This window comes from Ailuropoda melanoleuca, chromosome 7 (genome assembly GCF_002007445.2).
Source record: "Ailuropoda melanoleuca isolate Jingjing chromosome 7, ASM200744v2, whole genome shotgun sequence".
Classification (NCBI taxonomy): Eukaryota; Metazoa; Chordata; class Mammalia; order Carnivora; family Ursidae; genus Ailuropoda; species Ailuropoda melanoleuca.
This window is the reverse complement of record NC_048224.1, coordinates 82758542-82777161: the sequence shown is the minus strand read 5'-3', so window position 1 is coordinate 82777161 and position 18620 is coordinate 82758542. Positions and strand designations below refer to the sequence as shown.

General features: G+C 40.9%; 2 protein-coding genes across 3 annotated transcripts in view; one reads left to right on the top strand and one right to left on the bottom strand.

Annotated features, from left to right (window-relative positions):
* LOC100476962 (histone-lysine N-methyltransferase SETDB2) overlaps positions 1-5815 on the top strand; it is a 91563-nt gene extending 85748 nt beyond the window's left edge. For both annotated transcript variants that reach the window (XM_034665130.1, XM_011224813.3), the window contains 5 exons: positions 509-564; positions 1222-1288; positions 1910-2041; positions 3012-3083; positions 5017-5815. In XM_034665130.1, coding sequence (XP_034521021.1) covers positions 509-564; positions 1222-1288; positions 1910-2041; positions 3012-3083; positions 5017-5189 — 500 coding nt within the window. In that variant the 3' untranslated portion in view covers positions 5190-5815. The remainder of the gene's footprint in view (positions 1-508; positions 565-1221; positions 1289-1909; positions 2042-3011; positions 3084-5016) is intronic.
* The window catches only part of RCBTB1 (RCC1 and BTB domain containing protein 1), a 91832-nt gene continuing 75789 nt past the window's right edge, over positions 2578-18620 (bottom strand). Inside the window, exon 13 of the mRNA XM_034665137.1 lies at positions 2578-6172. Coding sequence (XP_034521028.1) covers positions 6113-6172 — 60 coding nt within the window. The 3' untranslated portion in view covers positions 2578-6112. The remainder of the gene's footprint in view (positions 6173-18620) is intronic.

Below are 18620 nucleotides of genomic sequence, written 5' to 3'. Positions count from 1 at the left end.
ATTACTGGGTCAAAAAGTACGAACAATGAAACTGATAACAACTGGCTAATTCTCTTCCAAAGAGGCTACACCAGCAGTACGCAATTACCCTAGTCCTTGCAAACATTATATATTAAACACCTTCATCTCCGTCAGTCTGATAGGTGGAAAATTCATTATTTTGCATATCTTATGAGTAAAATTGAGTGTATTCCCCTATCTTTTGATCTGTGTATCTGTTTTCCTGTGACCCAGTCTGTTTTTCTATCTAATGAACTCTTCTTAGAGGGTTCCCCATTTGCCTATTTTTCTACTCATCTTTTTTATATTGATTTATAAGATTTTTATATTTTGAAAACTGGTGCTTTATCATATGTGTTGCAAACATTTAGTGTAAGTTTGCCGTATCTTTTGACTTTTTGATAACTTTTAGTATGTAAGAGTTTTCTATTTTTTGTAGGCAAGCATCAGTCTTTTCCTTTATGGATTCTGGTTTCTACATAATTTGTATTTTCAACTTATTTTTCAGGAGTGAAAAGAAAAAGAGGAAGGAAGAAACGTCTCTCAACAGACATTCATGTACAGGTAATCTGACTTCATTTTATTATAACTTTCAGTTTCTTCACACAGTTTCTTCCTAATTTCAACCATTCAAATATCCAGTGAAATGGTAACAGAACCATGATGAGATGACTATAAAAGAAAAGCAGGATGTGTTGGGTATCCCAGCATGACCTTCAGGAGGTGATAGTCCCATGGCTTCTATAACACATGTCCTGGTACCACATCAGTGAAAGTATCTGAGCCCACAGTGTGCTTATGGTCTTAAAATGGGCAGAGGTGCAGTAAAGCATCCCTTACCTAACCAAGTATTTCTCAGCTGCATGACCCACACTTGACCTGATTTGTGACTTTCATCATTTTCTATATTACTATTATGTGCAAAGTGTATGAAACATTTTGGGGATTTGAAACCATTTTCCATGCATTCACTCATATGAGCTAAATTAATACGAGCCAGCAACCTTCACCTCTTGCTGTTTATACAAGAGGAGCTTGCAATACCTCTGGATGTTTTGTTATACAAAAATATCTTCATGTTTACATGTGAACTACTGATGAATATGGGGCATGATTTTCACCACAGGCATATCATTGAATTGTATGCAACAAAGGACTGGTTTTCATTTTACACATTAAATGTCGATGGTGAATCAATGTAATCTTGATTTTTCTCTCTAGCCACCTGAAACGTTGACATTAGATAGATTCATAACACAAATGAAGGAAGAGGATGGCAGACACACAGGTTTGCTATAAATTTTGTATCAAATATGACCTACAGTACTTATAGAAATAACGCATTTATTTCAGTTGGTCTCCCACTTTATTCTTCTAGACTTAAGGATAAAAGGTTTTTATTCTTACAATAACTACCCACTCTATCATAGTCCCAGCTCAGAGGTGGAGATGGTCTATTGTTCTTTGGTATTAAGAAAGAAAGGATACACTTCCTGGTCTAGAAGCCAGGGTTACCTGAGCTCAGAATCCAGTCCCATGCTACTACCTCTTGTACTGTGACCCCCCCCCCCCCGAAGCCATCACTGTAGCTGTCAGGGAAACAGACATTCCATAGTAACACACAGTAACTGTGACAGAAAAAATGATGGGAGCTATTATCTCAGAGATTTCAAGCTAAATTTTAGAAAATTCTCTTGATTCAGATAGTCTAAGCAGAAAAGTTTTTCACTTTTTGTAACATTGTTTCAGTGAGGAAAACATGAGGTATGATGAAATTACAATGAAAAGATAGAGGTGCTGTATTTATTATCCTACTGACTGTGCTCATCCACCTCTAGGCAAGGTCTGAAGAAATGACCATAAAGGGACTTATGAGAGCTGCCCTGAGATTTGTTTTTCTTATTCTTAGATGCAACTGTGAAGATTGATTTTCTTAGGAAATGTAAGGAAGCGGGGCTTCTTAATGATTTATTTGAAGAAATTTTAGACAAACTTCATTTGATTCAGGAAAGACTCATGCGTGACACCGCTTCTGATTCAGGTACCGAAACAACATTTCTACATGTAGGGACTTCACACAAACCTACTTGTAAAACAAACCAAAAGTACACATTTTCTTTCTATGCAATCTCTAGTCTTTTATGCATCAACAGGATGTGGGATATTCACAAACTCATTAATTCAGTGAACAGCAGCCTGGTGCCCTGCAAGCTGTGATGGGTGTTACAGACGCGCATAGCTGAGTATCCGCTCAGAACCACAGGCAGTCACACATCTGCCCCCTCACCGCTTGTTGCTAACGTCGGAGAATGGCATCATGTTACAGTTTTGATTTGACTCAAATTCTGTTCCTTATGTCTTTTTTGATAATGTCAACTCAAAGTTTATAGAAGAAAAAATGTTTTGTTTGATGTTTCACTTAGTTAATGTGACCCTGCATAAAGAGCTCTTGGGAAGGCAGAGTTCCATTTGTATATGCAGGTATGTAGCCACTTAGCCTTCTTCGACCCTACACCGGGAGCTTAAAAACTTGATGATAAAGCAGTTAGTCTACAAGGAAAAGCTTGACAGTTTATATCATAGGCACCAGTGTCAAGTAGGTGATTATTTATTTGAAAGAGATTATTTTCTATAGGACAAAATCAAGAAGTGAAATCAAAAGCAAACTTCCAAAAAATTCATTCATTACATTCTTCCATTCATTTCCTCTTTACTTTTTTAGACTAAGTACTTCTCAAACTTGAACATGCCCCTCAGAATCCCTGGAGGGCTTGTTAAAACACATCAGCAGGCCTCAGCCCTGGAGCTTCTGATTGGTAGAGGTGCCAGGCATCTGCATTACCCCCCCCCCCGGTCCCCCCCGGGGACACTGCTGCTCCCGCAGACTGATACAGAAGTTGCACAGTGCTGGACTATTCTGTGTACTTCTCCTTATTTGGGGTTAGTGTGTAAGGAGTTTCTGCCTATATCAATTATTTAAGTTAAAACTGAAAATGTTTTTCTCTCTACAGACTATGAAGAAATCGGGACTTCACTTTTTGACTGTAAATTGTTTGAAGACACATTTGTAAATTTTCAAGCAGGTAGGAGTTATAACCGAGCAGCGTAGTTCACAAATATTTATTTATACTGAAGTAATATAATACTATTCAGGTGATAATCATTTTAAAAGAATGTTTATCATCTTACTAAATGAAAAAGCCCACCATAAAGCAATACGAGCCCCCCCCCCCCGCAATGCACCCATATGGGAACAGTTGTTATCTGTAGGTGGGTGGACAGTGCTGCGTTAGATTTTCCACATTTTCTACATATACACAATACCTTAGTAATCAGAAAAAACTCGATTTTTTGTTTCTACTCTTTTAAATGATTGCAAAATGGGAGGTTCAGGACTCAGCAGGAGCCAGGCTGTGGCAAGGCCATGACCACACTGCTGCTTGACTCCCTCTCACTTGATTTGATGTGTACAAATTTTAATTCTCCACATACTTTTTAACAGAAGCCTTTAATTCTCCAAATATCAATCCTCAATCTAACCGGGGGAAGGAGGGTTGCAGTTCATTGATTCTAAAGACGAGCAAGAAAAAAAATGTCAAGACATTTTTGAAAAAGAAGCAAGCCTGGTGGGGGCAGAGACTTAGATGGTTGCTATTTTATAGATTTTGTGTCATATTGTACACCTGAAACTAATCGGACACTCACTGTATGTTAATAATACCTCAACCGTTTAGTGAGTAGGTCCTCCCACCATTAAGATGCTTTCAAAACAGACTAAATTTCCACTTCTGGGTGAGTCTGATCTGACTTCTGTACAAGCTCCCACACAGCTGGACAGGCTGTGCACTGCACATCACATCCCGGCCCGAGTGGGACACGGAACTGGGCGTGAACAGCTCCCCCTGAGCTGCACAACTGCAGTGTCCTCCTCTCCATTCAGATTTTGTGTTACATTCATTCTCAGACTGCTCACTGCTAGTGCGAGCATCCACATACTTTTTAACAGAAGCCTTTAAAATCTTCTAAAAAGCCTTATTAGGGGACTTTGATCTGTGTTACTTTTCTTTCATATAAAAGTCCCATTTCCGGGGCGCCTGGGTGGCACAGCGGTTAAGCATCTGCCTTCGGCTCAGGGCGTGATCCCGGCATTATGGGAGAGCCTGCTTCTTCCTCTCCCACTCCCCCTGCTTGTGTTCCCTCTCTCGCTGGCTGTCTCTATCTCTGTCGAATAAATAAAATCTTAAAAAAAAAAAAAGTCACATTTCCACTATGTACACGGGTTAGTTGGGAGAATATACATTTACAATGTAGTACGTGGGGGACGTGGGGGCACCAAGAGGAGACACTACTTGGAATTGCATTAGAACCAACTTAAAAGACCTAACGTGACATCCCTACTGAGACAGACTCTCTTACTTAATTTAATGTCACTCAGTTCTAATGTTCCAGAAAGTTAACTACAGGTATTCTACAGAAAGATTGTATGTGTGTGTTTTAAAATTCTTCAACTTTCAAAAAACGACATTGTCGTTTGAGCAATACTGTTATTTATAAAGCCTAATTAATCTTCTTCCTAAGTTTCCACATTAAAGGCCTTCCTATTTCTAAATAAAACCAAAAGCTTTTATGTAACATTAAAAATTGGACGCATTTTTATGAAAGATTTGCCCTTATCCTTGATATTCTAACCACATGCTCTCTCCACTTATTATCTCTCAACAAAGGGGTACAGTGTAGCATGAAGGCTATACAGTCCCTACTTCTGAGTTCTCAAAGATACACAAAAGGGACTCAAGCTCTAAAGATGTACTGACTGGCTTTATGTGATAAAAACTAGAATTCTATCCTGAATTAGAAGAGGAAGCAAAGACATAAAAGAATCAGTTCCTGCTCACAAGGCCCTAGATTCTTCTGGCGCACAGCAGTGTGTATTATGCACTTCCAAGTGAAAGAGGCTAGAAATAGTACATTGTTTATAAAACTACTAACCTGAAATTTCATTTCTTTTTATCATAGCAATACAGAAAAAAATTCATCAATATGAAGAAAGGCAGCAGCAACTGAAGGAAGAGATTGAGGTACTTCAGGACCTAAACCAAACCATGTACTCTATTCAAGAAGATAGAGACGTGAGGTCAAGTTCTACTTCTGTGTCTTCTAAGGATTACCATTTCCTAAACCAGGAATGAGCCTCAGGTGCAAGCAGACTGCACACTGAAGACCTGACCTGTGGAAGCCAACATCTTTAGAACTAGGCCTTTCATGTCTCTCTGGACCTCAAACTTCAATCCTCATCAACTCTTACCTGTTCTTGCCAATCCACCTTTCATTTGATCCTGCCTCCCTCTTATTATCATCTCACTTCTGCTCTCCAATAAAATGTTTCTCAGATTCTACTTGAGTAAACTGGATCATACCTCCCATTTCTCCCACCCTCTGCACTGAAAATCCGCTGGCAGCTTCGTGCTGGTGCATTGCCTCCCACCCTTCCCTCACTCCAGGGATCTACGTTGATTCTAATAACACACAAGGTGCTCCTGGAAGTAAATGCTCCCCAGGGCCTCTGCACATCTTTCTGTGAAGCCTTAACTCCTCTTTTACCTTTGTCTGTCTGTTCTTCCTGCAGATCTCATTATACCAGTTCTACCACCCATTCCATCGGAGTACTTTTCCTTCCCTTCACTTCCCAGTGTAACACACTGTATCTTCCATCACACCGTTAGGGTGTAAGCTGAGGGCAAAACCTCACTATTCCTGTTTTGCTCCCAGCACATTCCCAGCACCCAGCATGCTCAATAAATGTTGAATAAGTGCATAAAGTGTTCTTATTCTTTGAGACTAGTTCCAGCTCATAATTACAGATATAATAAATTTGTGTATTTCTACTCCACTTGTACCAAATTTACTGGTCATCACAAAATCTGCTTTTTAAATTTCTTTTCAGCTGCTGTCACTACATGGGCATACATCTGCTTCAAAATAAACATTTAAATTTAAAACAACTCTTTGAATAAGAACATCAGTGGAAATATTCAAGAACAAAAAACCAGGGGCACTGGCGTGGCTCAGTTGGTTAAGCAGCCGACTCCTGGTTTCAGCTCAGGTCACGATCTCAGGGTTGTAAGATGGAGCCCCACGTCAGGCTCTGCTTGTCCCTCTCCCCGCTCGTTTTCTAAAATAGAATGTTAAAAACAGATTTGTCTCAACAGTACACAATTTGGATTTTTATGCACATCACGTGTGACCCCTGAAAACCTCACATTCACATTTCTGATTTTTTACCATAGTACTTGGAGATTCGCAATACTACATTTCAAAGTGAGTTTCATCCAAGTCCCCAGCATGATGTCTGGCACGTAACAGAACTCAGAAACTACCCACTGAAGGAATATGGGATCAGTGAAAAAGAACATGCCCATTCCTGTTTTAATGGCAACCCTAGCTGAAATTATAATTACCCAAGGGACAAAATCTCAATCTAGTGGTTTTCAAATTCAGCTGCATATCAGAATCACCTGGGCATTTAAGAAACTACAGGATGGAGTCCAGGAAGATGGTGGGGTAGAAAATATCCCAAACTCGCCCTCCTCCCCTGTGGTAAGGCAACAACTACACGTACTACAACTCACTCTGCAAAGCCCCTGAAGACTGGCAGAACAGGCCTTGCACAGCTAGACCTGGAGCGGCAGCCACATGAGGAGGGGTACAGACACAATCGGGAACTAAACCCCAGGTGTGACACCCCACAAATGTTAGGGACATTGTGGGCACAAAGGAGTGGGTGTGTCAGGCCCTATGCTGGGCACCCCCGGCCCTGGGGATCCACATTGTGAAGGCTGGTTCCTAAAACATCTGGCTTTGAAAATCAGCAGGGCCTCCTCCTGGGAGCTTCATAAACCAGTGGGGCTGAACTCAGGGAGAGCTAGGGAACTACTGGAAACGGAGTCTTGGCCCTTGAATAGCCAGCATGCTCAACAACAGCCAAGACACAGCACAGACGCAGGAGTCTGAAAGGCACCTGGCATACAGGGAAAGATTCACTGACTAATTTGAGGATATGTGCCAGAGGGGCAGGGATCTGCAGACTTCTTTTGTTCTCTGGAAACAAAAGTGCTGGCTGATGCAATTTTTCTTGCCCCCCACCCGAGCGAACCAGAGGCTTTTGAGCCAGTTCTGACACTCTCCATCTACCCTGCCAGCACCATGTGCCCTGTCCTGCCCTCCCCTGAAGAACCAGCCCATGCAACCCACCTGCCCACAGGCACCAGCAGTTTGTAAGTGTGTTCACTTACAAACTAGTAAGGAGGTTAAATTACATATATAAAAATTAGCCAAGGGATACACAAAATAAAAACATGTAAAATACGACATATATAAAACTGGAAGAGGAAATAAAAACAATGTGCTTTTACAATGTGTTCGAACTTAACTGACAATCAACTCAATATAGACTGCTATACACATAGGATGTTACATATGAACCCCACAGTAACCACACACAAACCAAAACCTATAATAAATACACAAAAAGTAAAGAGAGAAGAATCCGAGCATGACACTAAAGAAAGCCATCAAACCACAAGGGAAAAGAGCAAGAGAAGAAGAAAACAACAGAACTACAAAAACTAGAAAACAACAAAATGGCAGTGAGTGCATACCTGTCAATAATTACTTTAAATGTAAATGCATTAAACGCTCCAATCAAAAGAGAGTGACTGAAGGGATAAAAAAACAGGACCCATCTATATGCTGCCTACAGAAGACTCACTTCAGACCTAAAGACACAGAGGGTAAAGGGACACAAAAATAACACGTTGCAGTTTTCCAGTGAAGGAGCTGTAAGAGGGGCAGAGGCAGGGATGGCATCAGGAGACTCTGGGGCACCTGCTGTTTTCTGACTCACACAGGGAGTCACGAGTGGACTTGGACCAGAACCACCAGAAACACAGAGCATGTCCTCCAACTAAGGCCATGGCGCTTAAGAAAATTAACTACTTTCTCATCCTCTACCTCAGTTTCTCACTGCTCACCTACATAAAAAATGTATGAGCACGGAGTTAAGATGGCGGAGGAGAGGGGTCCCCTTTTTCAGCCGGTCCCGAGTCGAGCTGGATAGGTACCAGACCAGCCTGAACATCCACAGAATCAGCCTGAGATGCAGGATGATACAGCTGGATCTCTACAAATGAACATCTCCAGCGCTGAGTATTGAGGTACGAAGCGGGGAGCCATGAAACTGCGCACAGATATCGGTAGATAAACGGAAGGGGTAGGGAGCCTCCGCGTTCGGGCGCTGGGAAGCGGTAGCCACCTGCATGGGGGAGCGGGCGGGCTCACGGACCGGCACCCGCGAGACAGCAGACTGAGACCGTGAGCCAGGGAACATGCGCCACCAGACTGAAATGGGGCTCCGGAACTCCAGTGTGCTCACTGGATCCAGACTGAGACCGGGAGCTCCGGGAGCGTGCGCGGGGCGGCTGGCGAGGTTAGAAACACAAAGGACAGAGACACGCCGGCCCTGGAAGAGAGGGCTGGGACGCCAGGTGTGGGGCGCACATCCCGGGACGCTGCAGGGTTGAGCAGCACCAACAGAAACAGAGTTAAAGTGGCCAGAACATCAGTGGAGAACGGTCCACAATCCCTCTGTTCTGTGTCAGAGGCTGAGATTCGGCCCCTGCTGCTCTGACTCTCAGAAGAGGCACAGCAGACCACCAGGGAAAGCCGCCAGAGAACAAAAGCCTGGAAATACCGGCTCACAGGGTGCCCATCCCCCCCCCCCTTCGCAGGGGACACGGAGACTCTACCCAAACAGGGTTGCCTGAGTATCCGTGCGGCAGGCCCCTCCCCCAGAAGGCAGGCTGAAAAATCAAGAAACCCACATCCCGGGGCGCCTGGGTGGCACAGTCATTAAGCGCCTGTCTTTGGCTCGGCGTGATCCTGGCATTCCAGAAAGGAGTCCCTCATCGGGCTCTTCTGCTGGGAGCCTGCTTCTTCCTCTTCCACTCACCTGCTTGTGTTCCCTCTCTTGCTGGTTGTCTCTCTGCCACATAAATAAATAAAATCTTTAAAGAAGCCCACATCCCTAAGATCCCTATAAAACAAGGGTGCACGGCCTGGGTCCCGGTCAACAATTTGGGCTCTGGACAACCCCGCAACCTCTCCTCATCAGAATGACGAGAAGGAGAAGTCCCCCCCAGCAAAAAAAAGGCAATGATCTGTGGCCTCTGCCACAGAAATTGGCCTCGGCCACAGAATTAATACATACGGATGTATCCCAATTATCAGAAATGGAATTCAGAGCAACAATGGTCAAGATGATGAGTAAACTTGAAAAAAGCATCAGAGAAAGCGTTGCTGAGAATATAGAATCCCTAAGGGCAGAAATGAGAGCGAATCTGACAGAAATAAAAAATTCTATGAGCCAAATGCAGTCAAAACTAGAGGCTCTGACGGCCAGGGTCACTGAGGCAGAGGAATGTATTAGCGAATTGGAGGATGGGTTAGTAGAAGAAAAAACGAAAATAGAAGCTGGTCTTAAAAAAATCCACGCCCACGAATGTAGATTACGGGAGATTACTGACTCTATGAAACGATCCAATGTCAGAATCATCGGCATCCCTGAAGGGGTGGAGAAAAACAGAGGTCTAGAAGAGATATTTGAACAAATTGTAGCTGAAAACTTCCCTAATCTAGCAAGGGAAACAAGCATTCGTGTCCAAGAGGCAGAGAGGACCCCATCCAAGCTCAACCAGGACAAACCTACGCCACGGCATGTCATAGTGCAATTCGCAAATATTAGATCCAAGGATACAGTATTGAAAGCGGCCAGGGCAAAGAAATTTCTCACGTACCAAGGCAAAGGTATCAGGATTACGTCAGACCTGTCTACAGAGACCTGGAATGAGAGAAAGGCTTGGGGGGGCATTTTTAAAGCTCTTTCAGAGAAAAACATGCAGCCAAGGATCCTTTATCCAGCAAAGCTGTCATTCAGAATTGATGGAGAAATAAAGACGTTCCAAAATCGCCAATCATTAACCAATTTCGTAACCACGAAACCAGCCCTACAGGAGATATTAACGGGGGGTTCTATAAAGGTAAAAAGGCCCTAAGAGTGATACAGAACAGAAAGTCACAACCGATACAAACAAATAAAGAGAAATGGCATCATTAAAATCATATCTGTCAATAATCTCTATCAATCTAAATGGCTTAAACTCTCCCATAAAACGCCACAGGGTTGCAGATTGGATAAAAAGACATGACCCATCCATTTGCTGTCTACAAGAGACTCATTTTGAACCCAAAGATGCATTCAGACTTAGAGTAAGGGGATGGAGTACCATCTTCCACGCAAATGGACCTCAAAAGAAAGCTGGAGTAGCAATTCTCATATCAGATAGACTGGATTTTAAACTAGAGGCCATAGAGAGAGATACAGAAGGGCACTATATTATTCTTAAAGGAAGTATTCAACAAGTGGATATGACAATTATTAATATATATGCCCCCAACAGGGGAGCAGCAAGATACACAAGCCAACTCTTAACCAAAATAAAGAGACATATAGATAAGAACACAGTAATAGTAGGGGACCTCAACACCCCACTATCAGAAATAGACAGAACACCCTGGCAAAAACTAAGCAAAGAATCAAAGGCTTTGAATGCCATACTCGACGAGTTGGACCTCATAGATATATATAGAACACTACACCCCAGAACCAAAGAATACTCATTCTATTCAAATGCCCATGGAACATTCTCAAGAATAGATCATGCTCTGGGACACAAAACAGGTCTCAGCCAATACCAAAAGATTGAAATTATCCCCTGCATATTCTCAGACCACAACGCTCTGAAATTGGAACTCAACCACAAGGAAAAACCTGGAAGAAACTCAAACACTTGGAGGCTAAGAACCATCCTGCTCAAGAATGACTCGATAAACCAGGAAATCAAAAAACAAATTAAACAATTTATGGAGACCAACGAGAATGAATACACAACGGTCCAAAACCTATGGGATACTGCAAAGGCAGTCCTAAGGGGGAAATACATAGCCATCCAAGCCTCACTCAAAAGAATAGAAAAATCTAAAATGCAGTTTCTATATTCTCACCTCAAGAAACTGGAACAGCAACAGAGGGACAGGCCTAACCCACTGACAAGGAAGGAGTTGACCAAGATTAGAGCAGAAATCAATGAATTAGAGACCAGAACCACAGTAGAGCAGATCAACAGGACTAGAAGCTGGTTCTTTGAGAGAATCCATAAAATTGATAGACCACTGGCAAAACTTGTCCAAAAACAAAGAGAAAGGACTGAGATTATTAAAATTATGACTGAAAAGGGAGAGGTCACGACCAGCACCATTGAAATTGCAAGGATTATTAGAAACTTTTATCAACAGCTATATGCCAAAAAACTAAACAATCTGGAAGAGATGGAGGCCTTCCTGGAAACCTATAAACTACCAAGACTGAAACAGGAAGAAATAGATTTCTTAAATAGGCCAATTAACTATGAAGAAATTGAGTCAGTGATAAACAACCTTCCAAATAATAAAACTCCAGGCCCAGACGGTTTTCCTGGGGAATTCTACCAAACATTCAAAGAAGAAATAATACCTATTCTCCTAAAGCTATTTCAAAAAATAGAAACAGAAGGAAAGCTACCAAACTCATTCTATGAGGCTAATATTACCTTGATCCCCAAACCAGGCAAAGACCCCCTCAAAAAGGAGAATTACAGACCGATTTCTCTAATGAATATGGATGCCAAAATCCTCAACAAGATCCTTGCTAATAGAATCCAACAGTACATTAAAAGGATTATCCATCATGACCAAGTGGGATTCATACCTGGGATGCAAGCATGGTTCAACACTCGCAAATCAATCAATGTGATACATCATATCAACAAGAAAAGACTCAAGAACCATATGATCCTCTCAATTGATGCAGAAAAAGCATTTGACAAAATACAGCATCCTTTCCTGATTAAAACCCTTCAGAGTGTAGGAATAGAGGGTACATTTCTCAATCTCATAAAAGCCATCTATGAAAAGCCTACTGCAAGCATTATTCTCAATGGGGAAAAGCTGGAAGCCTTTCCCTTAAGATCAGGAACACGACAAGGATGCCCACTCTCGCCACTATTATTCAACATAGTACTAGAAGTCCTTGCAACAGCAATCAGAAGACAAAAAGGGATCAAAGGTATCCAAATCGGCAAAGAAGAAGTCAAACTGTCTCTCTTTGCAGATGACATGATACTCTATATGGAAAACCCAAAGGAATCCACTCCCAAACTATTAGAAGTTATAGAACAATTCAGTAAGGTGGCAGGATACAAAATCAATGCCCAGAAATCAGTTGCATTTCTATACACGAATAACGAGACTGAAGAAAGAGAAATTAGGGAATCCATCCCATTTACAATAACACCAAAAACCATGCGTTACCTTGGAATTAACTTAACCAGAGACGTAAAGGACCTATATGCTAGAAACTATAGATCACTTTTGAAAGATATTGAGGAAGACATAAAAAGATGGAAAAATATTCCATGCTCATGGATTGGAAGAATTAACATAGTTAAAATGTCCATACTACCCAGAGCAATCTACACTTTCAATGCTATCCCGATCAAAATACCGAGGACATTTTTCAAAGAACTGGAACAAATAGTCCTTAAATTTGTATGGAACCAGAAAAGGCCCCGAATCTCCAAGGAACTGTTGAAAAGGAAAAACAAAGCTGGGGGCATCACAATGCCGGATTTCGAGCTGTACTACAAAGCTGTGATCACAAAGACAGCATGGTACTGGCACAAAAACAGACACATCGACCAATGGAACAGAATAGAGAACCCAGAAATGGACCCTCGGCTCTTTGGGCAACTAATCTTTGATAAAGCAGGAAAAAACATCCGGTGGAAAAAAGACAGTCTCTTCAATAAATGGTGCTGGGAAAATTGGACAGCTACATGCAAAAGAATGAAACTTGACCACTCTCTCACACCATACACAAAAATAAACTCCAAATGGATGAAAGACCTCAATGTGAGACAGGAATCCATCAAAATTCTAGAGGAGAACATAGGCAACAACTTCTATGACATCGGCCAGAGCAACCTTTTTCACGACACATCTCCAAAGGCAAGAGAAATAAAAGATAAAATGAACTTATGGGACTTTATCAGGATAAAGAGCTTCTGCACAGCCAAGGAAACAGTCAAAAAAACTAAGAGACAGCCCACGGAATGGGAGAATATATTTGCAAAGGACACCACAGATAAAGGACTGGTATCCAAGATCTACAAAGAACTTCTCAAACTCAATACACGAGAAACAAATAAACAAATCATAAAATGGGCAGAAGATATGAACAGACACTTTTCCAATGAAGACATACAAATGGCTAACAGACACATGAAAAAATGTTCAAAATCATTAGCCATCAGGGAAATTCAAATCAAAACCACACTGAGATACCACCTTACGCCAGTTAGAATGGCAAAGATAGACAAGGCAAGAAACAACAATTGTTGGAGAGGATGTGGAGAAAGGGGATCCCTCCTACATTGTTGGTGGGAATGCAAGTTGGTACAGCCACTCTGGAAAACAGTGTGGAGGTCCCTTAAAAAGTTAAAAATTGAACTACCCTATGACCCAGCCATTGCACTACTGGGTGTTTACCCCAAAGATACAGACGTAGTAAAGAGAAGGGCCATATGCACCCCAATGTTCATAGCTGCATTGTCCACAATAGCCAAATCATGGAAGGAGCCGAGATGCCCTTCAACAGATGACTGGATTAAGAAGCTGTGGTCCATATATACAATGGAATATTACTCAGCTATCAGAAAGAACGAATTCTCAACATTTGCTGCAACATGGACGGCACTGGAGGAGATAATGCTAAGTGAAATAAGTCAAGCAGAGAAAGACAATTATCATATGATTTCTCTCATCTATGGAACATAAGAACTAGGATGATCAGTAGGGGAAGAAAGGGATAAAGAAAGGGGGGGTAATCAGAAGGGGGAATGAAACATGAGAGACTATGGACTATGAGAAACAAACTGAGGGCCTCAGAGGGGAGGGGGGTGGGGGAATGGGATTGACCGGTGATGGTATTAAGGAGGGCACATATTGCATGGTGCACTGGGTGTTATACACAACTAATGAATCATCGAACTTTAAATTGGAAACCGGGGATGTACTGTATGGTGGCTAACATAATATAATAAAAAATCATAAAAAAAAAAGAAAACACATTGCAAATGAAAGTGGAAAAAAAAAAAGCTAGGGTAGGTATACTTATGTCAGATAAGACAGACTTTAAAACAAAGACTGTAAGTGGCGCCTGGGTGGCACAGCGGTTAAACATCTGCCTTCGGCTCAGGGCGTGATCCCGGCGTTATGGGATCGAGCCCCACATCAGGCTCCTCCGCNCTCCGCTATGAGCCTGCTTCTTCCTCTCCCACTCCCCCTGCTTGTGTCCTCTCTCGCTGGCTGTCTCTATCTCTGTCGAATAAATAAATAAAATCTTTAAAAAAAAAAAAAAAAGACTGTAACAAGAGACCAAAAAAGGTCATTACATAAGAATAAAGGGATGACTCCTTTAAGAGGATATAACAAGTATTTATGTAACTAACGTAAGAGCACTTAAACATATAAGGCAAATATTAACAGACATAAAGGGATAAGTTGATAGTAATAAAATAACAGTAGGGGGCTTTAACACCCCACTTATATCAATGGATCACTGAGATGGAAAATCAGTAAGGAATCCACGGCTTTTAATGATACATGAAACCAGATGGACTTAACAGAGATATATAGTATATTCCATATCAAGCCACAGAATATACATTCAAGATCAAGTAACAGGCCACAAAACAAGTCTTTATAAATTTAAGAAGACTGAAATTATATCAACTGTCTTATCCAACCATATGAAACTAGAAATCAATTACAAGAAAAGTGGAAGAAACACAAACATGGCTAAATAACATTTTTCTAAACAACCAATGTGTCAACAAAAAATCAAAGAGAAAAAATACCTAGAGACAAATGAAAATGGAAACATGACAATTCAAAATCTTTGGGACACAGAAAAAGCAGTTCTAAGAAGGACATTTATAGCGATATAGGCCTACCTCAAGAAACAAGAAAAATCTCAATTTACCTCTACATCTAATGAAGCCAGAAAAAGAAGAACAAAGTCCAAATTAGGAAAAGAAAGAAAATAATAAAGAAAGAACAAGGGCGCCTGGGTGGCTCAGTCAGTTAAGCGTCTGCCTTCGGCTTAGGTCATGATCCCAGGGTCCTCGGATCAAGCCCCATATTGGGCTCCCTGCTCCCCGCTGAGCAGGGAGCCTGCTTCTCCCTCTCTCTCTGCCCCACCTCCCCACTTGTTCTCTTTCAAATAAATAAAATCTTTAAAAAAAAATTTAAAAAGGAAAATAAAGATCAGAGCAAAAATAAAATAGAGACAAAAAAAAAAAAGCCCACAACAGAAAAGATTGATGAGACTAAGAGCTGGTTCTTTGAAAAAGCAAACAAAACTGATAAACCTTTAGCTAGACTCATCAAGAAAAAAAGACTCAAAATCATAAATGACAGAGGACAAATTACAAATGGTAAATACAAAAAAAATGATTACTACAAAAAATTATATGCCAACAACTTACACAAACTAGAAGAAATGAATAAATTCCTAGAAATATAAAATCTTCCCAGACTGAATTAGGAAGAAATAGAAAATCTGAACAGGCCAATTAATAGTAATGAAACTGAATCTGTAATCAACAAATTACCAACAAACATAAGTTCAGGACCAAGCTGATTCACAGGTAGATTCTACCAAACATTTAAAAAAGAGATAACAACTATCTTTAAACTATTCAAAAAAAAAAAATAGAGGAAGGAATGTTTCCAAACTCATTTTATGAGGCTAGCATTACCCTAACACCAAAATCAAACAAGAATGCCACAAGAAAAGTACAAGCCAGTAGATAAATGTAGATACAAACAAAATATTAGCAAACCAAATTAAGAAATACATTAAAAGGATCATTCACCACAATCAGTGGGATTTATTCCAGGGGCGCAAGGATGGTTCAATTTATGCAAATTAATCAGCACGATACACATTAACAAAATGAAGGATAAAAGTCACATGATATTTTCAACAGATGCAGAAAAAGCATCTGACAAAATTCAATATCCATTCATGATCAGCATTCTTTTTTTTTTTTTTTAAAGATTTTATTTATTTATTCAACAGAGACAGCTAGTGAGAGAGGGAACACAAGCAGGGGGAGCGGGAGAGGAAGAAGCAGGCTCATAGCGGAAGAGCCTGACATGGGGCTCGATCCCATAACGCCGGGATCACGCCCTGAGCCGAAGGCAGACGCTTAACCGCTGTGCCACCCAGACACCCCCATGATCAGCATTCTTAACAAAGTGGGTACAGAGGTAACATACCTCAACATTATAAAGGTCCTCTATAACAAATCCACAGCTAACATCCTACTCTGGTGAAACACTAAATGCTTTTTCCCTAAGATCGGGAACAAGACAAGGATGTCCACTCTGACAACCATTATTCAACATAGTACTAGAAGTCCTCGCCATAGCAATCAGATTTTTAAAAAATTTTAAAAAGTCTACATTGGTGAGGAGAAAGTAAAACTGTCACCATTTGCAGATGACATGGCACTAGATCGATGGAATGGAATTGACAGCCCAGAAATAAACCCATGCTTACACAGTCAATCTACAACAAAGGAGGCAAAAATATACAATGGGGAAAAGACAGTCTTTTCAATAAATGGTGCTGGGAAACCCCTACATACCAAGAATGAAACTGGACCACTTTCTCACAACATACATAAAAATAAACTCAAAATGGATTAAAGACCTAAATGTGAATCCAGGAACCATAAAACTAGAAGAGAACATAGGCAGTAATCTCTGGGACATGATTTTTCTGGCTGTGTCTTCTCAGGCAAAGGAAACAAAAGCAAAAATAAACTAATGGGACTATATTAAACTAAAAGCTTTTACACTGCAAAGGAAATCATCAGCAAAATGAAACGCCAGCCTACTGAATGGAAGAAGATATTTGCAAATGACATCTCTGATAAGCAGTTAATATCCAAAACAACACCAAAAAGACAAATAATCTGATGAAAAAATGGGCAGAGGACCTGCATAGACACTTTTCCGAAGAAGACATCCAGATGGCTAACAGGCCCATGAAAAGATGCTCAACATCGCTCAGCATCAGGGAAATGCAAATCAAAACCACAATGAGGTATCACCTCACACCTGTCAGATGGCTAGTATCCAAAAGACAAGAAATAGCAAGTGCTGGTGAGGAGGTGGGGGGAAAAGGAACCCTCATGCACTGTCGGTGGGAATGTAAATGGGCGCAGTCACTGTGGAAAACAGTATGGGGTCCCTCCAACAACTAAGATAAAAGGATCCAGTAATTCCACTACTGGGTATTTACCCAAGGAAAACTAAAACACTAATTTCAAAAGATGTATTCACCCCTATGCTTATTGCAGCATTATTTACAACAGCTGAGCTATGAAGGTAACCTAGGTATCCATCGATAGGTGAATGGATAAAGAAGACATAATACATTCATGCGCATGCACATACGAGTGGGTACGTACGTACGTGTACACACACACACACACACTGGAATATTAGCCATAAAATGGAATGAAATCTTGTCATTTGCAATAACATGGATGGACCTAGAGGGTATTATGCTAGTGGAATAAGTCAGAAAAAGACAAATACCTTATGATTTCACTTATATTTGGAGTCTAAAAAACAAAAATGAACAACAACAACAGAAAAGAGAAACAGACTCACGGAGCACAAATTAGTGGTTGCCAGAGGGGACAAGGGTGGGAGACAGGCAACACAGGTGATGAGAAGAGGTATAAACTTCCAGCTGTAAGTTATGGGGATGAAGAGTACAGCACAGGGAATACAGTCAATAGTACTGTAATAACTGTGTGATAATAGATGGTAACTACACTTATCATCGTGAGCATTTCATAATGCACTAAATTGTCAGATTACCTGTTGAAAATCTGATTTATGTCAACTATACTTCAATTAAAAAAAAAACACCTGCACATGGTGTTTAAAATGGTTAAAATGGTTAAAATGGTAAATTTATGTATGTTTTACCACAATAAAGAATTCTAGAAGTAAAAAAAAAACCCAAAACTCCAGAAGCCAAGAGTCCATCCCAGATGCACTCCATGTTCTCCTGGTCTAGCTGATTATCCTAACTTCAACCTCCTCCCCTGATAATACATCTTAGAGCAAAGCTGATCTAAGCTTTCATGTCACTTAAAAGAAAACCTGTGTCCCTCACTTGACAAATTTAGTCTGTCATTCCTACCGTGGTAGGTAACTTGGCACCATGGAGCAACACGTGTTTGACGGTCATAAAGTAGGCAAATATTTAATACACGGGAAACAAATAATCAAATCAAGAAATGGGCCGAAGACATGAACAGACACTTTTCCAATGAAGACATAAAAATGGCTAACAGACACACGAAAAAATGTTCAAAATCATT